We start from the raw sequence: 24,831 nt of genomic DNA on the forward strand, positions 1-24,831 counted from the left end.
CCCCCCCCCTCCCCCCGCCGGCTCAGCCCCCTCCCACACACACTCTCTGCCTCTTTGTCCCATTTTCCAGACGGCGTCCCGGCTATAATTAATCCTTCCTGTGCCAAGGGCTGGGGCTGCCTTGAGGTTGGACCATAGGAACGGGTCCTGCCCACCCCGACGCACGGCTGGGTGGGGGGGGGGCACCGCCGGATTTGGGGCTGTGAACCCCTTCCCGCAGCCCCTCTGTGCGTTGGGGGCGGTGGGGATGATCCCCCCCTGTGGGGCAGGGGGGCCGGATGCCTGTTCTCACCCTGCCCTCTGCACAGGATACCGCTGTGGCAGCGGCAGGAAAATCGGCAGCAACTTTCCTGGAAACTGTCTTTCGTGTGGATCAAAGGAGCAGGGAAGAGCTGGGAATCAGTGGTTCATCCCTCCCGTCCCTCCCCCACCCCCACAAGTGGCTCAGCCCCACAGCCAGCAGAGCCCAGTGTTGGTAACCTGCACAGTGCCCCCTAAGCACTGAGCTGGCCAAATTACATTGAGCAGAAAGGGGTTGAACTTCATGGTGCTCTATTCCTGTTTAATCAGTAGATGAACAGAATTAATGATTAATGAACGGCTCTGGCTGGCCTCAGGGCAAGGACTGGTCACCATCATTTGGCCCCAGCAAGCAAACAGCACCCAAAGCTGCTCAGTGTGTCGTGGGGGGGGACGACACGAGGGGACGTGGGGAGGATCATTGGTGCTGTGCCCACTCCGCCCTGCTGAGTTCAGAGGGGATGAGCTGCTGCTGGTTTTAGTGCTGGTGGGACTGGGAGAAATGGGCAGCCCTGGTTCCTGCTGCTGTAGGGCTGGTGCCATCCCGTGCGTGGTGTCCATGCTGGCAAAGAGGGGCTGGACAGGAGGACGCTATGGGGCTTCAGCTCTTCCTGCAAGAAGGAACGGACAGCACAGAGTGAGACCCCACAGTGACACAGCGACAAAGGGGTGCGATGGGAATCATGCAGCCACGCTGTGCCAGATGAGCCCCCACCATAGGGTGCCCGCTCCCAAAAGGAACAGGGCCAAAAGGCAGAGCAGCACCCACTGGATGTACCGGGAAGGGGAGCACCTGCGCCGTGCCATGCGGGGCCCCAAGCGCCGCCGCAGCGCGTCCAGCTCAGCTGCACGGTCCTTCCTGCAGGCAGAGCACAGAGGGGTCAGGGACAGGCATAGGGTTGGGATGGGAATGGAGGCGACCCTGGGGCTGGGATCCTCACAGCGTGGCCTCGAGCTCCCGCTGCCGCTCCTCGCATCGCTCCCCGCGTGCCCTCAGCGCTCTCCGCTGCTCCGCCATCTCCTCCAGTCTCTGCTGCAGCCCCAGCGCCAGCTCTGCGCCCTGAGCCAGCTCCTCTGCGGGGCGAAGGGATGCCCTGAGCTGGGTGCACGGCCAGGTGACACCCGTGTGGGTTTGGGGCTGGGTGGACAGACGCACCTCGCTGTGCTGCGTTCCTGCGGGACAGCTCAGCCCTGTCACGCCGCAGCCCCTGCACCTCATCCTGCAGCGCTGTGATGTTGGCTTCCAGCTTGGCCTGGGGACACCGTGGCATTGAGATGGGGCACAGCCTGCTCCTGACTCGCTATCATCCTCCCCGGTGTCCCCAGAGCCGTCCCTGTGTTCTTGGCTTTGTGTCCCGTTATCACACGGGGAAGGTTTCTCCAAGGGTTTAGGGCATGGATTTGGGGGAAAAATCACAGTGAAGGGCCGGCTGGTGCCTGGTCTTGGTGAGGACACACATGGAGACACAGAGGGTTTGCAACTCACTGAGGCACTGCAGAGCCCCCTGCCCAGCCATGCGCTCCTCGAGGGGCCAGGCGCTCCTGCTGGACACCAGCAGATCCCACTGGGACCCCGCAGTCGGCGCCAGCCCCGAACGCCAGAACGTTTCCAGCCCCTCTGGGCCATTGTCCGGCCGGATGGGGGGAGAGGTGGGCCCCTCTTCCTCTGGCCGCAGCGCAGGGCCGAGCCCTTTCCCAGCAGCTAAAAATACCCCCAAGGAGAGGAGCTCCACACCAGCCTGCAGCCTCCACTGCTGCTTTGGGATGCAGTAATTATACGTGTGTGCAGCTGCTCAGTTTGGGCACTGCTAAGAATAGCCATCCCAAGCTGGGCACAGGGAACCGGACAGCAGCTTTCCATACCCCAGTGGGGGCTGAGGCTCCCCGGCAACCAAACCGCCCTGGAGACAAAGGATCCTCACGGATCCTTTCTCAGCCCAGCATCGCTCTCCTCAAGTACACAACCCCACAGCAGGGAAATGATGCCCTGGGACCCCACACACCTACCGCCTGCACCCGGCAGGACCGCAGGCTGGAGCTGAGCTTCTCTCCATCCTTGCGCACTCGGCTGAGCTCCCGGCGCAGCGCATCCTCCTCCCTCCTTCTCTCATCAGCCACGTGCTGCAGTCGGTCGAGCTCCATCTCCAGCTGTGCCACTCGCAGTTCCAGCGCACGGCTCTCATTGGCTGCCCGCTCCTGGCAGCCCCGCAGCTTCCCCAGTGCCTCTGAGCGCCACAGCAGCACCGCCACCGCCGCCGTCACCGCCGCCACCAGCAGCACCAGCAGCGTGCACAGCCCCATTGCCTTCAGCGTGGCTCTGGGCACTGCAGGATCCATGCTGGGGACGTGGGACAGTGCCACACAATGTGCCCGGCTGCTCCAGGCGGTGGTTTCTCTCCGGTCACAGCCCATGGTGGCGTGGTTTGTGTTGTGCGTGGGAGGATGCTCAGCCCCTGGACAAAGCCAGGCTGCGGGGCTGTGCCATCCGCCACCCCAAAGGACACTGGAGCAGCAGAACGCTTTGGATTTGCATGAAGTTTTACTGGAAATCGGCTTAGACCCACCAAACCGTGTGGCACCGCTGTCCCCCCAAATGTGCCTTGTCACATCTCACCCCTCGGGCCAGCAGTTGGCAAACCATCTCCCCCTGGTTTCCCCGTGGCCCCACACCGACAGGGGCCACCCGGGTCTGTGTCGCTGTGCTCAGTGCAGCCACTTTGCAGTGAGCAGCGTCACGAGGAGGCTCAGGGCCATGGCTGCACCGGAGGGCATCGCTGTGCTCCCACTGGAACTGCTGCTCCATAAGTCCCGGATCTGTGCTGACAGCCTGTGGATCTGCTCCTGGATCTGCTCCTGCAAGCTGCTCCTTGGGGGACAACAGGGATCAGCGACAGAGCGCAGGGATGGGGTCGCAGTGGGGGAGCACAGATCTCACCTGTGCTTCTGCACCTCCTCCAACTGCACCTTCTGCTGTGCCCCCTCCTCCTGGAGCGCCCTGCTGTCCTCTGCAGGAGGTGATGGGGGTCAGGGTGACCCATGGATGGGGTCAGGGATGGGGAGCATGGTGCTGGGAAGGCCCACAGTGCCCAGGTGTCACGGACGGTGCCCCAGTGCTCACCTTGCAGTTGCTTGATCACAGCCTCCTGCTTCTCCTTATGCTGCTGCAGCTGGGAGATCTGCTGCCCCAACTCCACGACGAACTTCTGCATGTTATCCTGAGCACAGGGACAGGACACAGCTCAGCAAACCCCACACCCAGGGGTCCCTGTCCCGCACCCCACACTCACCAATTGACTCCTGCAGTCATCCCACTTCTTGAGCATCTCAGCAAGGGACGGGTTGGTGATATCCACCATGGTGGTGAGAGTCTGGTTGGTGGCAAGCAACGCTTGCTCCAATGCAGCCACCTGCACCCGCAGCTGCTGCTGCACCCCCAGCAGCCGTGTCAGCCCCTCCAGACCAGCCACTCTCCCTGTCCCCATCCCCAGCCCTGTTTCTTGCTCGGGTTTGGTGGCCACCAGCCACAGATAGGAGGGCAGGGCTGCAGCCAGCAACACCACAGCCAGCAGTGCAACCACCAGCCCATAGACCTTCCAGTCTCGCCTGGGTTTAGGGTGGCAGTCTTCACTGTAGTCCAACATTCTTCCCTGCGCAGCCATTGCTCCCTGCACCGGGCTGGGAGGGTTTCTCACCCAGAGAAGCTGTGAGCTGAACCCAAATTCTGTTAGTTTTGTTTCTCAGATAATGGTATTTTCCCAGCAAACCACGCGATTGGTTCAAGGGCAGCAGCAGGGGGGGCGGGGGGGGACGGGGGGGGAGGTCAGCGTCCTTCCCAGGGACAGCAGGACTGGATGGCATTGGCTCATCCCATAGTGCTGACCTGTTCCCTGTCTGGGGCTGTTCCACCTCCACGTCCTTGGGGTGGGAGGCAGAGCTGAGAGCTGCAGGGAGTCCCTGAGAGTGGGAGTGGGGCAGAGCGTTCCCAAGGGGAAGGGGACAAAGGGATAAGGAAAAATCTGATGTGCAGCGTTTGGGGTTTGAAAAAGCCATGTGGGTTCCTTGAGGTGTGGGGTGTGCTGGAATAGGGCGATGGGTAGCTGAGTAATCAGGGCATGGGGTAATTAAGATGTGGGGCAATGGGGGTGTTGGCTGCTCAGGGTTGGATGGTGGATATGGGTGTGGGATAAGGGATGCTGGATATGGGATCTGCCCCGTGGGATGTAGATGTGCCATGTTGGGTGGTTGGATCTGGGCTATAGGATGGGAGACGTTAGATATGGGGTGAGGATGGGCACTATGGGATGTTGGATATGGGAGTAATGCCATAATGCAATGGAAGGCAGAACAATGACAGCAAAGCAGGGAGGTCCCAGACCCCACCAAGTGAGGGCTTGCTCAGATGCAACAACCCTGAGCACCGAAATAAAGGAAAAAAGGTTGCTTACCTTCAGAAGGCCTCAGGCATGCAGGAAGAACTCCTCACCTTCACTGCCAACCCATAAATGAGGGCTGGGAAGGGGTGGATCCTGGTTCCACCCTTTCTGGTCACTCAGGTGCACTGGATTGCATTGAATTGCGTGCACCTGCTCTCCCCTGGGCTGGCCCTGCTTTCCGACCAGGTGCTCCATCACTGCTTCAAGCTGTGCAATGGCATTTATGCTACCACGGGTTATTGGGTATGGGATGAGGGACAGAGAGCGTGAGATGTGCCGTGTGGGATGCAGATAAACCACGGGGGGGTGTGAGGATAGGGGCTGTGGGATGCGCAGTGCGGATTGTGAGGCGGTGGCTGTGAGATCCTGGATATGGGAGAAGGGATTTTGGGACGTGGGTTAATGGCCGTGGTGGTGATGGGCCAACAGTTGGACTCCACGTGGGGTGGTGGGGGACGTGAGTCGCCTCTCAGTGCCCTCCCATTGGCAGCCAGCAGCCCTATGGATGCTCTGCCTCCGACCCCCCCTTCCCGCAACCCTCAGTTCATGTTTTTAATGCCTCTGGTTCATCTGAGAAAAACACCAAAACAACCGAAAAAAAGAAAAAGAAAAAAAAAAAAAAACAAAAAAAAAAAAAGCAAAACCGTGGCACTGAGATGAAAAACACACAACTATGTACCAAACTTTGAGCTCTGAGTCAGATTTCTGCCATCTGGAGGAGCAAAGGGCTCTGGCAGAGCGCTGAGCTGTCGGCACAAGGGCCCTCAATGCGATGCCGTTGTTATTTATGGGATCCTGAAGGTGAGCGGAGGCCAAAGGTTTCAAAAATAGCCCAAGAATGGGGATGGATGTGTTTTCCAGGAGCAGCCCATAGGGAGCAGTGGGAGATGGGGGCGTAACGCCTCACACCGGTCTGAAAAGTGACTGCAGGCAGAATGCGGCCCCAGAGGGCCGTTCTGGAGGTGGGGATGCGTTTCAGGTCGGGATCAATCCAAGGTTTTCTCGCCTTGCATTCACGGCCACGTTTTGGATCGCGGTCCCCCTTTGCTTTTCACCCAAACCCGGGGTCGATGTGCCGGGGGGCACGGGGGGCTGTGGCCGTGCCCCGGCTTTATGGATGGGCCACGAGGGCTGCCCTCCCCGCTGCTCACCGCGTGTTTTCCTCCTGCTCCGGCAACGCCGCGTCTCTTGGCCAGACGGACAGGAATTCTGCAGCAGGAGCTGCCACGGGTGGGGACGGAGCTGGCACCTCCCGTGTCCCATATTGACACCCCCCCCTTCCCCCCCCAAGGATGCTGAGCTGCGAGGCAGGAGAGCCCTCTGTGCCCCCCCCACAAGGGTCATCACCCCCATAAGGACCGAGTGTGGCGCAGGGAGAGGAGCTGCTGGGATCATTTGGGGCTGCAAAGAGTGCAGCGTGGGGGGAGGAGGGGACGCAAGGAGCTGCGCCCCCCCCGGGAGCAGCGAGGGGCCGAGCGCAGCGTGCAGCGTCTGCTGTTCCCTGCTGCTTTCATCCCTTGCCTGTGTGTTCCCTCGCAGCCTGGAACGTGGCTTTCTCTCCTATTTCGGGCTGGAGTTTTGGCCGCCGCCTTTTGTTATTTCAGTTTAGGCGCTCTCATTATATTTTCCATTATTTAAAAGAAAAGGGGGGGGGGGGGAAGAAAGAAAGAAAGAAAAGCCACCAAACCCAGAAGCGAGAGAGCTGCTTCCCAAGTCGCATTCCAGCCCACGGCTCTGCTCAGCACAACCTCTGCTCACTGCCAGCACCGGGACGTGCTTGGGGGCACCCATGGGTGCTGCACCCGGCGGGGTGGGGGGCTGAGCAGCACCGGCGCCCCCCAGACAAGAGCGGCTCTGTGCCACATCACCTCCATCCCCATCCTCCTAACAATAGGGCACTTCTGACTCCAAAACCATTGCTGTGCAGCAAAGCCCCTCCCCCAAAGCCCCCCCCCCCCCCCCGTCCCTCTCCATCAGTGGATGCAGCCTGCCCACCCCCCAAAACCCCGGCGCCCCTCGGTGGGTTTGGCTGTGTGCTCTCTGCTCAGGAGGCCCAGAACGGCTCCATGCTGCAGCGGTGCTCCTCAGCTGCTCTCTGCTTCGCACCGCAGCGATGCGTTCTGCATCGGGAAGGGCGGGGGGGGGGGGGTGTTATTTTGGTAGCCCCGGGGTGGGCAGAGGGTGCGGTGCGGGTGCAGCCGGGTGTGAGGGCACGAAGGGATCCCGGGAGGGTTTGGCCGCAGCCCCCAGCCCGGCCCTGACACCGGGCGGGATTCCAGCCCACGGGAACGCGGGGTTGGGCCGCACACCCAGCACGGACCTCCCGTGCCCGGCCCTCTATGACGGTGGGGGGGAAGCCCCGAGCGTCTCCCCTCAGCCCCCTCGCGATCCGCAGAGCCGGGAGGAGCTCGGGAGCGGTGCGGGGAATGGAGCAGCGCAGGTGGTGCGGAGGAGCATTCAGGAGCCCCCGCGGCCCCCGCTCGCAGGAGGACGTTTGTCCCGCAGCCTTCAGGCTCGGACCTGCTGATGGAATCGCCACGAGCCGCCAAGCATCTTTTTTTCTTTTGCCTTTTTTCATCCCCTTTCGTCAGAAATCGCAGCGGGAGCGCTTTCCTTCGGCCCCCCGACCGAGCCGAGCAGACGGCGGAGAGCAAACCCACCCGCAGGCGCTTCGTCCGCATCCCACAGCGGCAACTCCCATCTCCCCCCCATCCTGCTGAGGGGACGTGGCGCTGAAAGCCCCCCCGGGGTGGGCAGTGCAGGAGACGGGGTTCACATCTCGGCGTTTAAGGGGAAGAACGAGGGGTCGGAGCGCTCCCCCCTCAGCAGCATCCGACGCGTCCGCGGCATTTCCCCTCCGGGGGGAGCGGCGGGGCCGGGTTTTGGCTGCCGAAGCGCCCAGGGGTGGTTTTGGCACAGCAACCTCCCCCCCTCCCCACGTCCCCCCGGGTGCTCCGTCCCCTTTGATCTCGCCAGCGGTAGCATCCAGCGGCAGGAGGAAAAAATGCTTCTGCGGGGCCAAAGCGTGTTTTAAAAGGGAAACATTGTCCCGAGAGCAGGAGGGGATGTTTTGGCCCAGCGGACGAAGCTGTTCCATTACAGCATCCCCCGGGCGGGGCGGGGGGCGCGGGGCTGCTGTCCGCCAAGGGGTCCACGTGCTGGGGGACACCCGCACGATCCGCACCCCCCCCCCCCCCCCCCGCCGCGTCCTGCACGCCGCCTGACCCCGTGCCAGCGATTCCCCGGCACATCGTGGCCGGGTGCTGTGGAGACGGGGCTGCCACGTCCCCCGGCTATGGGGCCGGTCGGTTCCTCCCCGCCCCCCCGCGCTGCGAGGCCGCCAGCAGCCTGCGAAGCTGCTTTGCTTACCAAGGCAAACAGCAGCCGCTGTGCTGCTATGGTGCGGGGAGACGCGGGGCCAAACCTACTTGGGGACAGAGATGGGATGGGACCCCCGGCCCATTTTGGGCACGGCGGGGAGGGGGGTGCCGGGGATGTCCACGCTCTCCGTTTTGCCCCCCAGCTCTGGGCACCCCCCAAAGGAATCCCAGCAGCCACTCGGGTGTAAACACAACCGTATATTTTGTAATAAATAATGTACAATCCTTCAGTCCTGCCCTCGCCCCCGTGCGCTGCCCGGCCCTCCTGGGAGGGGGGGCGGGGGTCGGAAGAAGCGATTTTGGTTTCTTTTGGGAAAATGGAATCTGGGGCGCAACACGTGCCCGAGGTCAAACATGGGGGTAGGGGGGGCTGGGCTGGGTGCAGGAGCAGCGCAGTGCTGGGGGAGGGGAAGGCTGTGGGGGCTGAGCTCGGCGCCCCCGGCACGCTGCCCGCACCCAGGCAGGTGCAGGAGAGAGAAGAGGGCTTTTCAAGCAAACCCTAGTTTTTTTCCCCTAAAGAAACCCCACATTTCCTCACCCACCCCAGCGGCTGCAGCACCCAGCCACCACTGAGGCTGCCCTCGGCTCCCACGATGGCACACGGGACCCCATCCCCATCGATCCCTTTCCCCTGTTTGCATTCACCCCCGCGGATTTTCTCTTTATTTTTAAATAACCCCCGAAGGGCCACGTCCTGTGGCCGGGGGGAGCACCACGAGCTGCCCCGCGAGGGGCTGGGGGCGAGGGGAGGGCACAGCACCGGGGGTCGGGGGGCATCTCCCTGCCTTCCCCTTGGAAAACGTCCCTGGGCAGGGGGACCATCCCCGCCGGACGCGTCCCCTTGCCTCTCAGCGTCCCCCCCATCCCACCTCCGTCGGTCGTTATAAATGAGCACGGGTAAAAGCAAGGGGGAGGAGCGGGATGCGGCGCCGCGCCGCTCACTGCTGCGCCCGGACGCGGCCCATTCTCCTCCGGCCGCCGGGGCTCCGGGGGGTGGGCGCGGGGCTCAGGGCTCGCACTCCGGAGGCGAAGTCCAGCACTTCGGGGGGAGCCCGGCGCAGCTCCCCGGCGCCCATCTCACGCCGGATCTCATCCAGCGCTTCGGCCGGCGACGTCAGCAGGCGCTGGAAGAAGCTCTCGCGTCCCGCCGGCCGCTCCTGGCAGGTGAAGGTGACGGCCGTGCCCGCGTCCGACTTCATCTCCCGCGAGAAACCGTCCGACGTGCCATCAAAGCAGCGGCCGATGGCGATCTCTTTGGCCAGGCGCGGGTTCTGGTCCGTCACCGTGTAGATGCCGTAGTTGTGCCCCAGCGGGTCGACCGGCGCCAGCATGGTGAAGGCGGCCGTGTTGTTATTGTCGGCCACCGGAGGGTGCCGCGCCAGGTAGTCCCGCAGGAGCCCGTTGACGGCCGTGCGGCGGCAGCTGCCCTGCGGGATGACGGACACCAAGGTGCGATCCACCAGGCTCTGATCGTACAGCATCCCGCTGCACTTGAACTCCAGGCAGGCTCCCGAGCTGCCGTCCCGCATGGCGTCCCGCACGCTGCGGGCGTCGCGCAGCCCATACAGCTGCCCCAACGTGCGCGGATGGCTGCCGCCCTCGTTGCGCGAGCGCACCATGTACTCCTGCGGCCCTTCGAGGCGCACTTTGATGAAGCAGGCGCGGAACTCCTGAGGGTTGGGCCACCAGGACAGGTAGTCGCCGGTCCAGGAGGTGAGGTCGCTCTCCTTGAAGGGCACCACGTTGTATTCGTACTTGTCCACCTCCACGCGGTAGAAGCGGAAGTGGTTGGCGCTGACCGGCGCCTCCTCGCACTCCCTGAGGCTGCGGTAGGGGTAGATGGGCCCGTTGGTCTCGTCGATGTTGTTGGGGTCGGGTTTGGCCACGTTGACCTGGAAGGCCGTCTTCTTGATGTCGGGGTCGTCGTGGTCCAGCCGGCGGTAGCCCAACTTGTTCAGGTAGGGCTGGGACACTCCGACGGCGTTGGGGTTGAGCTTGGGGCTGGAGGGCACGGCCTCGAGCTCCTCGCCGCCCAGCGTGGCTGTGATGTACGCCGTGTAGGCGTCGGGGCGGCGGGCGTCGCAGAAGGCGGGCAGGCAGGCGCCGTTGGGGCCCGTGACCACGCTGTCGAAGCGGCCCCAAGCCCGCGGGTTGGCAGGGAAGCCGGGCTGGGGCTCCAGGTTGATGAGGCTGATGACCACCCCCTCCAGCTGCTCATAGGGGTTGAACTTCTCGTTGCTGTAGGCCCTGACCTTGACGAAGCAACGGCGGTCCTCTGGCACGTCCAGATTGAAGAGCCGCCTCTCGCGGATCTCCATGTTCCCCACGAGGAAAGTCCGCTCCTCCCTCCTCCCGCGCCGCTCCTTGGTCGGGCGGAGGACGCCCTCCTCCTCCCACAGCCCAGTCTCGGGGTTCAGGGACCACAGCTTCATCTTCTGCAGGTGCTCCGCCATCCAGATCTGCCCCGCGTCCATCCGCACCTCCACCGGCCCCGTCTGCAGCGCCGTGCCCGAGTCCCCATCCCGAAAGTCCACGGCAAACATGCCGTAGGTGCGCAGGGGCACGATCTCCCCATCGGCATTGGCAAAGCTGAGGTCGCTGGAGGCGGCGCGCGCCGTGGCCACATCCCTGGGATCCAGGAAGGTGACGCTGGCTTTGACGGTGCCCTTGAAGACCTCCCCGGAGGGGCGGAGGAAGGCTCCGGCGGGGATGACGAGCTCAGCAATGGGCTCCTGGCCGCTCGCCTCACCCAGCGGTATGGCATTGAGCTGCCCAGCATCCAGCTCCACCGCCTCCTTCTTCCGCATCATCTTCACCTCCTGGTAGACCGCGCCGCCGCGCCTGTCGAAGGGCAGCACCTTGACGGCGTCCAGCAGGCGCTGCTGCCGGTCCACGAAGCGCGCCACCAGGCGCTGCGTGTCAGGCGGCACCTCGATGGTGAAGGAGCCCTGGAATCCGGTGAAGCCGATCTTCTTCTTCCCCAGGAAGATCTGCCCAAAGCGCAGCGGCTCTCCGGTGTCGGCTGCAGTCACCCGTCCCTGCACCAGGACGCGGGGCTGCGCGCAGGGCCCGCAGCCACACTTGGCCACCACCTTGATGGGAAGGACGGACCCACGGCAGCGGATCTCCCGCATCTCCATGCGCCGCACCCCGCAGCAGCGCCGCGCTCCCGCCCCGCACCGCTGCCCGTCAGCTGGGCTGCCAGCACACGGCGTGGATGGGCAGTGCCCCACGTCGTAGTAGCGGGACCCGCCGGCATCCTGGTGGCACTCAGCGGGCAGCTCGACCAGGCTGGGCTCTGGTGCTGCTTTGCAGCTCTGCTGGCCCTGGGCTGGGGGAGAGGGCAGAGAGGGGTTAAGGTCCCTATTGCATAGAGATCCTGTGCTGCCAGCACCGTGCTCCTGCCCCACGTAGACCCCATCCCCGCTCACCCAGCACGGTGAGCTGTGCCGGCGCAGATCGGATGGCTCCGGCCTCGGAGCTGGCCTTGCAGTGATAGGTGCCTGCCTGCTCCGGTGTCAGCGCCCGCAGCACCAGGCGGCTGCTGTAGCGGTGTGCTGTCCTGTCCAGCAGTGTCCCGTTGTGGTACCTGCAGGGAAGGGATGTGGTGAGTGGGGATGCAGCGGGTCCTCCTCACCCCCTCTGCCCACACCCGCTCACCAGTAGTACTTCTTGGGCACGGGTGTCCCCGAGGCTTTGCAGCAGAAGGTCACCTCCTGCCCGGCCACCCGCACCTTCGGTGTGGGGTGCAGCACCATGTAGGGCTTCTCTGCAGGGGAAGGACCGGAGGGTGCAGCTGTGAAGCCCTCCCTGCTCCCCTCATCCCTCCATGGCACATCCATGGGGCGCAGTGCTCAGTGCTCACCCAACTTCTGCAGCACGATGTGTGCCACCAACAGCCCGGTGCCGTTGGACACAACGGGTGCCAGTCCTGGAGCAAAACCATCACGGTGGGCGCTGACGTTTGCACCGATGTTCACACACAGCCCAGTCACACGAAATGCCCCACGCGTGTCACTGCGGGCCAGCAGCGCTGGCGGGCGTCCCTCCAGGTAGACACGGGCACCGGGCAGCGCTGCACCAGCGGCAGAGACGACAGCGCCCTGCAGGGTGTGCTCGGGGCAGGCTGCGGGACGGCACGGCGCTGAGAGCTCACGGCCACCGGCACCAGAGGGGCCAAGCCGGGGTTGGGGGGGGACAGGGGTCAGCATCTCCGCGTCCCCAGGGCAGGTACCTGGGCAGGGCGTGGGGGGACACTGCTGCACCTCGGAGGGGTGTCCGGCGCACAGCAGCTTCCGGGCGTTCTGGCAGCTCCGCCGGCGGACGCGCGTCCCGGTGCTGCCGCAGCTGCGGGAACAGGAACCCCACGCGCCCCACTCCGTCCACATCGGCTCTGCGGGGAGACGGCGAGGCGTTGGGCAGCAGCACCGCCCATGGGAGATGGGATGGGAGATGCAGGCAAGAGGGGGTCCCCACCCCACGAGGCCCCATGCGGCTGCCGTGTCCCGTGCAGCCCCCGGCTCGGCCCCCCAACCCCCAGCCTGGCCCCCCGGCCCCTGCCAAGCTATTTTTATAAGCGCAGCCTCTGTGATTGCCATTAAGCCGACGATGTGCGGGCGGAGGCGCTGCACCCGGGGCGTGCCGCGTGGGCTCGGGGGCGGCCGCTGTACGGACGCGGCCCCGCAGGACGGCCCGTGACCCATCGTGGGGCTCGGAGCCGGCGGGGGTGGGGGGGAGGAGGGTGCAGAGGAGCGCAGAACCTTCACCAGCAGAGCCAGAACGGGAGACCGCAGCCCAGCGCCGACATTCCTGCGGCCAGGGAAGGGCCGCCGATTGGCTCCGCCGCCGTCTCCTCCATCTCTTTAGGAACAGGAGGCGGCAGGTGGAGCCGTGGGAGTGGGGTCGGATCCGTGCGTGGGGACAGGGGGGTGTCCGTACCTGGGCAGGGCCCGGTGCTGCACGGCCGCCGCTCCACCGCCTTGCCCCTGCATTTGAGCTCCTTCAGCGCGGTCACCACCTGCGCGTTGACGCAGCGGCGCCGGCGGCTCTGGGTCCCGCTGCTGCCGCAGGCGCTCCGCGAGCAGGGGCTCCAGGAGGACCAGTGAGACCAGTAGATGTGCTCTGGGGGGGGCAGAGGGGGTGACTGAGGGGGGCAGGTTCATGGGAACCCCTCGCCCAGGGACCGACTCCCCAGCAGCACTTCTCCCTCGGGTTGGTGCCGTCCGAGGGCGATGGGCTCGGACGCCCCACGAGGTGCCGTCGGGGCCGGGGTAGGCACTCACCCAGCGGGCAGAGGAAGCGGATGTGGTAGTTGGAGCAGGTCTTGCCCTGCGGCTGCTCCTTGTTGACGCACCGAAAGCCCTTCTTGGGGCTGAAATGCACCACCTCGCCCACTTCCTGGGGCAGCTCCCACTCGGTGGTGCGCGCCTGGATGGCAACCGGCCGCGCGCAGACGCGTCCGCGGTAGTAGAAGCGGATGGCATCCAGGCTCTCGTAGTCGCCGTCCCCCCCGGGGTGGTCGATGTTGAACCACGACGTCCATTCAGCCCCTCCGCCTGTATGGAGCCCCCCGTGAGCGCACAACCCCCGTCCCTGAGAGCACCGATGTGGCATCGGGTGCCACCGGGGGTGGGAAAGGGGCAGGGACATCCCGGTACGGCTCCGTGGGGACAAATGGGGGCTGCAAGGGAAAGGATGAGCAGACACAAGCAGTGGGCGCTGTGACACGGGGAGCCTGGGGGTGGCTTCGCATCCCTACTGCAAGGGGGCAGTGCCATGGAAAAGCGTGATGTCCCCGGGGGGAGCGGGGTGGCACGGGGGGGGCACTGCACTGCGCAGCCCCTTTGGGTGCTATGAGTAGAAGTGTCCCTGCACTGCCCTGGCTGTGGGTCCCCCATGGTGTGGTGTCCCCAGTGGCACGGTGTCCCCAATGGTTTGGTGTCCCCTGGATCCCCATGGTGTGGTGCCCCACACGGACTCAGGGACTGCTCTGTGGTTTGTGTCGTACCTGCTGTGTTCAGGTCGAGTTCCTCTGGGCTGGGAGCTTTCCAGGGTTTCCCCAGTGCATCGTTCTTGCCGGGCTCCAAGTCGTTCTCCAGTGACTCTGCTGGGGGCACAGGGTGAGAGTCCCCAGCAGTGGCTCACCCCATCCCCAGGGCTGTCACTGAGCCACAGACACCGACGATGTGGTGTAAATCACATCTTTCTCCAGGCACGGGACAGGTGGGGAGCATAGGGAAGGGTTTGGTGACAGTGGAGCAGAGGCTGCATGCTGGAAATGCTGCCCCAGGGTGACGCAGGGTGTTGAGCTGCCTCACTGAGGCCACGGCATGATCAGCCCCCAGCAACCAGAGCAGACGGCAGGAAATTGGGCTGGAGCACTGCAGCCTGGGGCTGGGTGAGCAGGAAAGCGGGTGGCACGGTGGGGATTCAGTGCCCGAGTCCCCCCACAAGGGGTCAGCTCAGGACATCCCCTCTTGCAGCAGCTGGGTGCAGTAATTGGGATTTCAGCCACGCAATGGGCACCGAGCGGCAGGATGGACAAACGGATCCCCAGAGAGGAGCTGGGATGTGCGGGGCTGTGTGGGGATTTCTGCGGGACGGTGACCAAAGGGGAGAACCGATGGACCCAGAGCAGCCCGGGGAGGTCTGCAGTGAGCTGATAAGCGTGCCCAGTGGGTGGCTGTCACCCCAGACAGGACGTGGCCCCCAGGACCGTGAGCACACTGTGTGTACCCCCCCGCGAGGAGCATCCCTGTGCCGGCTGCAGCGCCTCCCCGTCCCCTGGGGACACGGCAGAGCCTGGTGGCAGAGCGCAGCGGGGACTGCAGCCCCTCGTCCTGCTGGGTGGGTGGATTTTCCCCCAGGTTCTGTCCTTGGCAGGGGGGCACAAACCCGGCTCCCCCGGGGAGGACGAAGCGCCCCGATGGGGGCAGCACAGCCCTAAGCATCGCCGACACATCCCGCTCGCAGGAGGGACGTTCCCAGCGGCTGTCTGACATCTGGCCCCGGCAAACATCTGGCGAGCCCCGGGGGCTGCCGTCCTTCCCACCAACGCCACCCCCAAGCCCCGGCCCTGCGCCGCACCACGCAGGAAGGGCTTTCCCAGCCGCGTCCCTGGGATGCTGCTACAAAGGCTGAGGTCTCCTTACCTGCTGCTCCGGTGCAGCAAAAGGCGGCGAGAGCCAGGAGGGCCGGCAGCAGCCGCTCCATTGCTGCCCACGCACCGCTCCACCCGCGACTGCGAGCGCGGCCGCCTCGCAGGTCTATATAGGAGGGCTTTCCCCCTCGCGCCAGCAGACAGCAGAAATCGGATCCTGGCACTCAGGGCCGTCAGCTCCGCCGCGTTTGGCCCCGTGTCAGCAGGGAAGCGGGAAGGAGCCCTCAGCCCTCCCCGTGAGCCGGCCGCGCGCTGCCACGCGCCGCTCCAACCCGGGAAACTTGAGGGCTTGTTTTGCAAAGCTGCTAAAATTGGATGCACTTGGGAATGCAGCTGGGAGGGAAGGGGAAAAAAAGATGAAAAAGGCCCTTCCTCTGAGCTCATGCGGTCAGGGTCGGGGTGCCAGCGCTCCCTGGCACTGCTGTGCGTGGACACGGCTGGTGGGTGCCCATGCTGTGACCTGGGCCACGTGTGCAGCTGTCAGCTGAGACTGTGAGCAACTCACTGCACCTGTGGCCCCCGGCACCCCCCAGGGTAGGAGGGGAACAGCCAGCAAAAGGCAGAGAGGAGGCATCGCCCCAAACTGTGGCCCCGTCCCCAGGTCCCTCTGTTCCCCACACTCAGGCTCCTGGAACTGGGATTTCTGGGGTCACCCAAACCCCGCATCGTTCTGGGGCTGCGGACGCTTCCTCCCCATCAGCTGGCACAGGTAGAAGCAGCCCCAGCTCTGCCTCATCGCCATCCTCACCGTTAATCAAAACCTGGGGTTGTTTAGCCCTGTACCAAAGGGCTGCACCCCAAGAGGTGCCACACCGTGGGGACAACGCATCACGGGTACCAACGGGACCCACAGAGCCCACCCCATGCAGACACCGAGCCAGCCATCCCAGCACTTTATTGAGGGGCACTCAGGGCCACCACGCACTCGGTGCCCGGGTACTCAGGAAGGTTGAGCTCAAACTTCTTCTGCACGTCGTAGGGCACGAAGCGGCCGGCCACGAAGTGCTGACGGCCCAGGAAGCGGCGGGCGCACAGCTTGGGGGCCATCAGGGACACCAGCACGTCAGGGCTGATCCCACCACTGCTGCCCGCCTCCACGTCCCACCCTGCAATGGCACAGAGATGTGGGGAGGGGATCAGATGGGGGCAGGGGGTGACGAGGTACGGGGATGGGGCTGGTGGGGTCCCCATGGCACCCATAAGCACTGCTGCCCTGCAGCGCCCCGGCTGCGTCCTGGCACGGTGTGAGGTTGTGCTCGGTGGGAATTCACCAGCAGCTGTGCCCAGGGCTTCTGTTTGCTCCTCCGGCAGCAGGGGAGGAGTGGGGGGGTGATGGCAATTCCAGGCCTGGCCACCAGACACCCGGGTGTTTGCAAATTACATCATGTCTCAGTTCGGGGAGTTGGTTATTTGTTGGAGATGCCCTAAATGCATCCTCAGCCGTCAGCAGCACTCAGAGTGAACCGCAGGGACGCTGCTGAGCCGGGGGTTGTGGGGGTCCCAGGGCTTCCCCAACCCCTCCTACACTGGGGATGATGCCTTTCTTAGAGGCAGATAGGGTGAAAAACTACCCTGGGGGTCCCCATACCTGAGGGCACGTCCAGGCTGACAATGGGGATGCGGACGTGTTTTAGGGTGGCAAGGATGCCAGCACAAGGCCCCCTGCCCTCACCCAGCTCCGCTTCAGCCCCCAGCACCGCATCCACCACCGCGTTGTAGGCATCGTTGATCAGCTGCACCTGGAGAGGGGGGGGGGGACACGATGGGCAGGTGGGGGGTCCCCAAGCTCCCCAGACCCCCATCCACCCACACACCCAACCCCAGAGCGTGGAAACGCTGCCCATAGGGGCATCCCTTTTCCCAGCTGAATGGGATGCGCGCAGTGATTGCCAAAGTTCCCCCCACCAGGCAAAGGGAGGGGGACGCAGCGCGGCCAGGACAGCGATTTGAGGTCACATTCCTCCTCCGAGGGAGTCCAACACTTCCAACAACAACAGCAGCCCCGGAGCTGTGGGCAGGGCCAGCAGCGAGCGTGGATCTCACCCCCCGTGGATGCTGGGGGAGATTAGCATCCTTGTAACACCCCAAAGCGCATCAGTGGGGACTGTGGGTGGGGGGCTCACCTCGGTGGGGAGGTACGAGAGGAAGGGGATGTCCATCTTCTCACACTGAGTGGTGAAGTCCCGGTACAGGGGGTCCAGGGAGCGTTTGGGGTAGAAGATGGTGGGCTCATAGTCCTGCACAGCAGAGCAGTGTTGGACCCACAGAGGAGGAGGAGGAGGAGGAAGAGGGGGAGGAAGAGGTACCTACAAAGACGCGCAGGTGCCGTGCGCACACCAGCCCGATGGCCCCATTCTGCTCAGGGCCGCACACCACCAGCACTGTGGGCTGCTTCCGTGGCAGGGATGGCAGCGGGAAGGCCTGGGAGAGAGGAGCGGGGCGTCACCGCATCCCCCAGCCCTGGGGCGACAGGGGAAGGGGCCTGGGGGGAACCGCGGTGGGGATGCGATGCTGGGCGGCAACAGGTGAAAGGTGGGATGAGGCCAGTGCCTACAACGGGACGGGGACGGCGGCGCCCATTATGGGATGGGGAAGGTGCCTACTGTGGTTCAGGGCTCGTACCCACGGTGGGACAGGGCCAGTGCCCGCAGCGGGTCGGGGCTCCCCGCCAGCCTGCTGGGAGGCGGCCGCGCTCCACATACCAGCAGCCGGCGAAGGGAGGCTCTGTTTATCCATTGACAGATTTTTTCCTGCTCACGCAGCCTGGCTCCTGCTTCCATCCAAACCTCGGAGCCCCGCGAGGCACCGCCAGTCCGCAGCCGCTGGACAGACCCCGCTCACCCAGCCCTGGCCCCGCTGCAGCGTTTGGCTGCGGCCCCGGAGCTGCGCTTCCAGCTGCCGTGTGGCTCCCAGGAATGCACCAGGGGGAGCCCAGGGAGGGGACGATGCTGGGGGTATTGCACGGCTTGGGTCAGTGGGAGCTGTTCCCGTGCGACTCCCAGCCCCACAAGGAGGTGGAGGAGGAAGAGGAGGAGGAGGAGGAGGAGGAGGGTGCTCCCACTTCTTGGGATGCTGCAATGTGGGGCCGCGCCAGCCTTGCCGACCACAGGATGCGTCGAAGATCCAACACCCAAATACTTCTGCTGCTTCAACAGAGTTCTGTGCCCTGAAAGAAGGGGAGGGCAGAGAGCAGCCCAGACACCTCGAATGGAAAAGCTGAGCCGGGAGCGGAGCTTGCTGCCCTCATGAAGCACAAAGCTGCCCTTGATGCTGCACCTTCGCTCAGCCACGCTGCCCTGAGCATCACTGCCTTCGCTTCCTCACCCCTAGCACTGAGCAGTGCCAATGCCAGGCACCCGGGGAAGGGCTCAGCTTCCCTTGCAGGGGACATAAGGGCCCAGTTGAGCCCAATTCACCGCAGGGAAAAGTGTTAACAGGATTGCAAAAAGCAGTGGCAAAAAGTAATGGAGAAGCTGCAGCCCTGGGAACAGTGGGGACGGAGAGAGCAGCGCTGTCTGCTGGGTTCTGTCCCCTCCCTGGGGCTGTGGTTGTTCCCTGGTTCTGGGGCGAAACCAAGGCTGGGAAACCAAGGGATGGGATGGGATGGGATGGGATGGGATGGGATGGGATGGGATGGGATGGGATGGGATGGGATGGGATGGGATGGGGGTGGCAGAGCAGCCAGCAGTGAAGCCCCCCCTCACAAAGGGGGTCCTCAGCCCCACCGTCTGCCTCACCTTGGTGACGGCCACGGCACAGGCGTGTCCCCAGATCTCGATCAGCTGCTGCCGCCCGAAGCGATAATCCTCCAGCAGCTCCTTCTCCATGGCCTCTGCCTCCGCCTTGCTGCGGGGCAGCGCGCAGCCGTGAGACCCCAGCAACCCCCCCCTCCATCCCCAGCCAAGCAGGGCACCGCAGCAGGGACATCACCACCATTTTGGGGCAGGGGCTGCTCGTGGTTTGAGGGGGAGTTGGGGCAGGATGAGCAAAGGCGGCGCGGGGCTCAGGCACGCGCAGCACGGGGTCGCGGTCGCCTTTCGTGCGAGGCACGGCCCTGGCAGCAGCCCCAGGCTGAACGATCAGGCTGTTACATAAAGCTGAACAATGCTGCGGTTGTTCATCCGCTGCCGAGCCCGGGAGCTGGCAGGGCCGGGAGCTTCGGAATTGGACAATAATTGCTCACATCTGTTGGCTCACCTGCGCCGCGGATGGGAACAACATGTGCCGCTTCCAATCCGCTGCCGTTGCTTTTGTTATTGAAGGGACGGGGAAATTTGAGCCCTGGGAGAACCGACATCGGCTCCGGGGCTGTGGGGTGAGGTCCCACGGAGTGGCAGCACCTGTGGGTGCTGTGGGATGGGGGAACCCGGAGCTGTGGGGTGTGCAGTGGGTCTGCAATGGGACCGGAGCGCTGACGTTGGGTGCGTGTGTCACCCACACCTCGAGTGGTCACAGATTTGGGAGGGGACATCGGTGTGGTGCAGCCACCCCTGGGAGCTGGATGGGGACAGGAGGGGGTCCTGCTGGGCATGTGGTGCCAGGGACCTCAGGTCACCCAGGCTGACCCCACAGACCTTACAGCCACCCCCTGGATGCCTGACAAAACCCCATAGACCCTACAGGTGTGACAGACCATGGCCATTCTGCCAGACCCCATAGACCCTGCAGACCCCCATCTCCATCCACCCTCACAGACCCCATTGACCCACGCCCCCAGGGTGCTGGTTGACCCCACAGACACACAGCCCCCCGGAATCCCTCAGACCCCATAAGTTCTCAGTGCCCCGTCCGTCCTGTCCAACCCTCAACACTTCCCATCCCACCCCATCCCATCCCATCCCATCCCATCCCATCCCATCCCATCCCATCCCATCCCATCCCATCCCATCCCATCCCATCTCGTCCCCAATCCTTTGGTGCCCTCTAGTGAGCCCCAACCCGGCCCCAGCCCCACAGCTCGGGGCTGCGGGCAAACTGGGGGGCACAGGGACAGACCCAGCCCCGGGGTCGCCCCCCCCCCCCCGCGTTGGCAGCAGCAGCCCCCGCGGGTTGGCCCCACCGCAGCTGTGTTGGCGCTCACTGAACAGAAGGCGAAGTTCTGACAAAAATCCACGCTTTGGATCCAGGGGAGAACATTACCCGTAATTGCTGCTGGCAAAGCATCCTGGGCCCCGGCCCAGGCTCGGTCCCGATGTTTTGGCATCGTCCCCCGGGGGGGGGGGGACACGAGGGGCTCCGTGTCCCTGGCAGCCCCGCACTCACGTCCCCTCCAGCTGCGGACTTTTCGCTCCGCGTTCGCCACAGGACAGAGGGCAGCGCGGGGCTCAGGTGCTGCTCCAATCCCGGGTGGGAACCGGCAGAGCCCAGCACGGCCCGGGGTAACTCGGCCCTGGTGCCTCCCGCTGGGACCGGGGCTGGCGGCGGCCAGGACCCCACCGCGGGAGAAGGGAGAGGTGCGAACGGACGAGAGCAGCCCCAGGCATCACCTCCTGCCCACACTCCCCTCTCCGGGACCCCCCCGAGCCTTGGGGAAGGGGCCGAGCCCCACAGAGCATCAGCTGCACCCCGGGGCTCTGCTCCCCTCATCTTCCTCCCTCTCCGTGTCCCGCATACCTCAGCTCCACGTGCACCTCCACCCAGCTTCGCATTCCTCTCCCACCCCACTGCGGAACCCCCCTCTGCCCGCGCTCCCCACCCCGAGGCTGCTGATGCCGGAGCCGTCCCCGCCGCAGCCATGGAGACCCGGGATGCGGTTGCTTTGGCAACAGCGGCTATTTGGGTACCAGCCCCCTCCGCCCCCGCGGCTCTCGGGGCTGGGGAGTGAGGAGCCGGGCTGGGACCGCCCCGGGGACACGCGTGAAAGCTCCGCGTCCCCACCCGGAGAGGAGCAGCACGGGGTTCGCTCCCGCCGCCGGGACCCAGAGACCCTCCAGCACCGCCCGGTGGGTCCGGAGCATCAGAGTCCCCCCGGATCCCTTTCACATCCCGCAGGACCACGCTGGGCAGGACCGGACACACGGTGCGGGATGTGGGCACAGCGGGATCCCCGCAGCCTCTCCAGGGGCTCCCGAGGGGCGGTGCGGGGCTCACCTGAGGTATCGCGGGGGCTCCCGGGAAGGACCGGGACCGGAGCTCATGATGGGCACCGACCGGGACGGGAAGAGCGGGATGAGCCCTGCGGGAGCAGTGGCAGCGATGGTCCCTACGGCGCTTTGCGGTGCCGCCCGGTGGGAGGCGGCTCTGGCTGCCCCCGCCCCAGCCGGGTTCCCCCCCGCCACTCTCGTCCCCCGCGGGCGGTGCTGCCGGGAGGGCTGCAGAGAAACCCCGCAGGCATTGTGGAAGCGCCAGGGATGCCCGAGCCCTCCCAGGACACGGCGCCTTTCCTCTTCCAAGCACCAGAACCCAGCGGGATTTCAGCCCCGCTCCCTGCAGACGCTGCACGAGGGCTGCCCTCAAAGTCCTTGGGACCTCCAAACCCCAACAATCGCGACGCCGAGGGACCCATTCCCACTGTGACTGCGGGCACTCAGCCCCGCTGGGCACTTGGGGCAACGGCAGCCTCTCACAGCCCTTCCCCTGCTCCCAACACCGCTGCCAGCAGCCCCAGCAACAAAGACAGGGGTAGCACCCCAATCCCACCCCACACAGCTCTGCTGCAGCCTCATGATGCTGCCGGGCAGGGAGCGCCCCACCAGGTTTCCGACCAGAGAGAAAGGAGTGGAGCACACACAGCTCGCCAGGTTCCCGCACAGGTTTAATGCTGAGCCCCCCGCAGCCCCGTGGGGCCGCCAATCAGACGTAGTACTGCAGCCCAAACTTCTCGTTGTCCATCTCGGCAGACGGGCGCAGGTAGTAGAGCTCATCCACCGTCGGGGGCACCCAGCGGTCGGTGTGGAACAGGGACTCGCCAACCTGGGGGGGGCAGAGAGCACTGAAGGGGACACATGGGGACAGCCGAGGGGCTCAGTTCAGGGCTGAGATCGTGTGAGGAGGAAAATGGGCGCCCCCCACCACAGCTCCAGCAGCAAAGCACCCGCACCCACCCATAACAGATGCTCCCAAGGGACTCCCAGACCCACGGGTGAACCCCCTGCCCCTCAATGTGCGTCCTACGGCAAGGAGCCCAGCAGGGCGCACACCCTCAGTGCCCCGAGCCCAAACCTTCCAACCGGGAACGTCCTTCATGATCTTGGCCTCCTCATCCAGGTTCTGCCGCATGAGGCGCAGGGTTCTGCAAGAGGAGGATCCGTGCTGCCGGCGGGTTCCTCACACTACAGCCGTGCCTCCCTCCTCCCCCCCAAAAGGGGCCGAGCCCCGCGCTGCCCCCTCCGTACCTGCGGTCCGACTCTGCCTGCAGCAGCGGCAACAGAGCGATGCGCGCCTCCAGCTCCTCGATCAGCAGCCGCCTGCGGGGGGAGGCGGTCAGGGGGAGAGAGGGATGGGGGGAATTGGGGGCGATGTCCCGGGTAGGGGAAGGGAGCGCGAGGTGAGAGCGAGGGGAGGACCGGGAAAGGCCCGAAGGAAGCGGGAGGGGCCCGCGGTGCACCTGCGCTCCCGGTTCCACTTGATGATGGTGTAGTAGCCCAGCAGGAGGCTGCCGACACCGAGCGCGAAGAGGCTGTAACCTGCGGGCGGGGCGTTAGGAGCACCGGGAGCAGCGCGAGCACCGGCAGCACCGCGCCCGGCCGCCCCCAGAGGGTTTCCCGGTGCCCCCCTCCCCAACCTGAGAGGCCGCGGCGCGGGAGGTGCCGCTTGTAATCGATGGGGCCGTAGCCGCCCGGCGGCGGCATGTCCTGCTTCACCTTCGGCGCCGCCATCCCGGCAGCCGCACTACAGCACTTCCGCCGAGTGCTACGTCACTTCCGCCGCCCTCACCGGAAGCGCTCTGTAGTGGGAGCGCTGCGCGAGAGCGCCCCCACCCCACGGACCTCCCGCCGAGCGCGGCGGCCTTAAAGGGGAAACGGCACCGAGCAGTCGGTGGGCCCCACCCGCTGCGGAGCGCGCAGCTGAACGCTCGGGTAAATTTCGGTATGTGCCGAAATGTGCGCGCACTAGCACGCGCGCAGCAAAACGCGTGCCAGAGAGCGCGCACGGAGGTGCGCGCACGGAAACTCGCTCAAAGCTCAGCACCCCCGACCCCCCTCCCCCCAACCACGGGCGGCCGCGCTGCAGATCGAGGTCACCCCCAAGCCCCCGCCCCCTTAAACCCTAATCGCACCCTAATCCCGCGGCGACCGTTAATGAGCGCAGATGGCGGCGGAGGTGGGGGGGGGTGAGGGGGGAGCGGCGCTGGGTGCGGGGTCTCAGAGCGCTGTGCTGAGACGGAACCCGAGAAGCGGGGTTTGGAGGATTGGAGCAGAGGGAGCAGCGCTGGGAGCCGCGTTCTGCGTTCGGAGGAGACACACGTTGGTATTCACAACCGCGGATACTGAAGTTATCCCAAAGGAATGGAAAGAAATCGCTGCTCCGTAACTTCGCCGCTGTGCCATCGGAGCAGCGCCGGCCGTCCATTACAAACGCCGCACAAACAGCGGGGCTGCGCTCCTGCTCGGCGTGGGCTTCGTTTGCCTGGGGCTTCTGCTGTGCCCGCCCTGCTGAGCGCTGTGCTCGGGGATGCGGTGCTCCCAAAGCCTCGGCTCTGCCCGCTCTGTGACGCCAAACGGGGTTGGTTGTTCCCGCTGTCACCAAACCGCTTCCCTCCCCGTTGTCCCGCGCACTGAGCGGGGTCCGTTGGTCTGTGCAGAACGATGGGAGCTCAGACGTGGAGCGCGATGGAAGGGCTGAGACCCTCTGCAGCTTTTCAGTTCTGTTTGTGAAAATCCACACCGGTTCCATCTCCTCCCCCTCCTCCATTGTGGGTTTGGGAGAAGCGACTGCACTCCTCGGGGGGAGGAGTGGGCAGTGATGGAGATCTACACAGCACCCACAATCCACCACCATCATCACCGTCATCATCAACACCACAACACTGCCATCACTGACACCATCACCATTGTCGTCACCAGCGCCATCCCCACCATCATCACTGACACCTCCATGACCACCACCATCGTCGACACCACCACAACCATTGCTGCCATCACCATCATCAACACTGCAACCACAACCACCATTGACATCATCACCATCATCACTGCCATCGCCATGACCACCACCACCACCACAACCATCACTGCCACCAACATCCCCATCATCACAGCCACCATCATGACCACCATTGCCATCACTGACACCACTGCCATCATTGATACCACCACAACCATCACTGCCATCACTACCACCACCACCACTGCCACCACCATTGACACCACCTTTGCCATTGTTGATACCAACACCACCATCATCACTGACACCACCAACGACCACCTCAATCATCATCATCACCACCACCATTGACATCACCATCATCACCGATGCCACCATGACCACCATCACCATCATTGACATCACTGCCATCATTGACACCACCACAACCACCCCGCCATCATCATCATCATCACCGCCATCATCACTGACATCACCACAACCACCGTCACCATCATTGACACCACTGCCATCA

General features: G+C 64.8%; 5 protein-coding genes across 8 annotated transcripts; all 5 read right to left on the bottom strand.

Annotated features, from left to right (window-relative positions):
* Positions 1-541: 541 nt before the first annotated feature.
* On the bottom strand, positions 542-2,732 carry LOC122169506 (ribonuclease Y-like). Of its 3 annotated transcripts, none has more exons than XM_042835741.1 (5): positions 2,308-2,732; positions 1,457-1,553; positions 1,242-1,374; positions 1,094-1,159; positions 542-911 (listed from the first exon to the last, which is right to left on the bottom strand). In XM_042835741.1, exons 1-5 carry the CDS (start codon positions 2,710-2,712, stop codon positions 902-904), a joined length of 711 nt encoding a protein of 236 aa, XP_042691675.1. In that variant the 5' UTR covers positions 2,713-2,732; the 3' UTR covers positions 542-901. The 3 variants fall into 3 exon arrangements, with proteins under 3 accessions (XP_042691675.1, XP_042691674.1, XP_042691673.1); XM_042835740.1 differs by having other exon boundaries at positions 1,079-1,159; XM_042835739.1 differs by having other exon boundaries at positions 1,070-1,159.
* An 88-nt stretch (positions 2,733-2,820) lies between these two features.
* On the bottom strand, positions 2,821-4,042 carry LOC122169507. 2 transcript variants are annotated; one of them, XM_042835743.1, is made up of 4 exons: positions 3,588-4,042; positions 3,419-3,515; positions 3,236-3,305; positions 2,821-3,160 (listed from the first exon to the last, which is right to left on the bottom strand). In XM_042835743.1, exons 1-4 carry the CDS (start codon positions 3,957-3,959, stop codon positions 3,004-3,006), a joined length of 696 nt encoding a protein of 231 aa, XP_042691677.1. In that variant the 5' UTR covers positions 3,960-4,042; the 3' UTR covers positions 2,821-3,003. The 2 variants fall into 2 exon arrangements, with proteins under 2 accessions (XP_042691677.1, XP_042691676.1); XM_042835742.1 differs by having other exon boundaries at positions 2,821-3,166; positions 3,588-4,041.
* Positions 4,043-9,051: 5,009 nt separating this feature from the next.
* Positions 9,052-15,325, bottom strand: CILP2 (cartilage intermediate layer protein 2). The gene is made up of 9 exons (XM_042835724.1): positions 15,265-15,325; positions 14,121-14,216; positions 13,396-13,668; positions 13,052-13,234; positions 12,348-12,506; positions 11,979-12,239; positions 11,774-11,882; positions 11,545-11,702; positions 9,052-11,444 (listed from the first exon to the last, which is right to left on the bottom strand). The coding sequence occupies exons 1-9, from the start codon at positions 15,323-15,325 to the stop codon at positions 9,052-9,054; spliced, it is 3,693 nt and encodes a 1,230-aa protein (XP_042691658.1).
* Positions 15,326-16,166: 841 nt separating this feature from the next.
* LOC122169489 (yjeF N-terminal domain-containing 3-like) lies at positions 16,167-19,393 on the bottom strand. The gene is given in 7 exon segments (XM_042835717.1): positions 16,167-16,378; positions 16,861-17,011; positions 17,396-17,509; positions 17,583-17,693; positions 19,010-19,179; positions 19,182-19,242; positions 19,244-19,393. Coding segments are annotated over 7 exon segments (969 nt in total).
* Positions 19,394-22,008: 2,615 nt separating this feature from the next.
* Positions 22,009-23,123, bottom strand: NDUFA13 (NADH:ubiquinone oxidoreductase subunit A13). The gene is made up of 5 exons (XM_042835708.1): positions 22,996-23,123; positions 22,819-22,897; positions 22,607-22,678; positions 22,434-22,503; positions 22,009-22,184 (listed from the first exon to the last, which is right to left on the bottom strand). The coding sequence occupies exons 1-5, from the start codon at positions 23,087-23,089 to the stop codon at positions 22,065-22,067; spliced, it is 435 nt and encodes a 144-aa protein (XP_042691642.1). The 5' UTR covers positions 23,090-23,123; the 3' UTR covers positions 22,009-22,064.
* Between the last annotated feature and the right edge of the window lie 1,708 nt (positions 23,124-24,831).

The sequence above is a fragment of the Centrocercus urophasianus genome, unplaced genomic scaffold, assembly GCF_019232065.1.
Source record: "Centrocercus urophasianus isolate 14NV4802_14NV808 unplaced genomic scaffold, USGS_Curo_1.0 seq_54, whole genome shotgun sequence".
Taxonomy (NCBI): Eukaryota; Metazoa; Chordata; class Aves; order Galliformes; family Phasianidae; genus Centrocercus; species Centrocercus urophasianus.

Coding starts and splice junctions, on each gene's coding strand:
- NDUFA13 (XM_042835708.1), bottom strand. CDS start 23,089: ATGGCGGCGCCGAAGGTGAAGCAGGACATGCCGCCGCCGGGCGGCTAC. Junction 22,679..22,818: donor AAGTGGAACCGGGAGCGCAG/GTGCACCGCGGG, acceptor CTCCCCCCGCAG/GCGGCTGCTGATCGAGGAGC. Junction 22,185..22,433: donor AGGACGTTCCCGGTTGGAAG/GTTTGGGCTCGG, acceptor TGCCCCCCCCAG/GTTGGCGAGTCCCTGTTCCA.
- LOC122169506 (XM_042835739.1), bottom strand. CDS start 2,712: ATGGGCTGTGACCGGAGAGAAACCACCGCCTGGAGCAGCCGGGCACAT. Junction 1,554..2,307: donor GGTCCTGCCGGGTGCAGGCG/GTAGGTGTGTGG, acceptor CGGTGTCCCCAG/GCCAAGCTGGAAGCCAACAT. Junction 1,160..1,241: donor CGGGAGCTCGAGGCCACGCT/GTGAGGATCCCA, acceptor CTCTGCCTGCAG/GAAGGACCGTGCAGCTGAGC.
- LOC122169507 (XM_042835742.1), bottom strand. CDS start 3,959: ATGGCTGCGCAGGGAAGAATGTTGGACTACAGTGAAGACTGCCACCCT. Junction 3,516..3,587: donor ATGACTGCAGGAGTCAATTG/GTGAGTGTGGGG, acceptor CCCTGTGCTCAG/GATAACATGCAGAAGTTCGT. Junction 3,167..3,235: donor GAGGAGGTGCAGAAGCACAG/GTGAGATCTGTG, acceptor TTGTCCCCCAAG/GAGCAGCTTGCAGGAGCAGA.
- CILP2 (XM_042835724.1), bottom strand. CDS start 15,325: ATGGAGCGGCTGCTGCCGGCCCTCCTGGCTCTCGCCGCCTTTTGCTGC. Junction 12,507..13,051: donor CAGCACCGGGCCCTGCCCAG/GTACGGACACCC, acceptor GTCTCCCCGCAG/AGCCGATGTGGACGGAGTGG. Junction 11,445..11,544: donor GGCACAGCTCACCGTGCTGG/GTGAGCGGGGAT, acceptor CCTCTCCCCCAG/CCCAGGGCCAGCAGAGCTGC.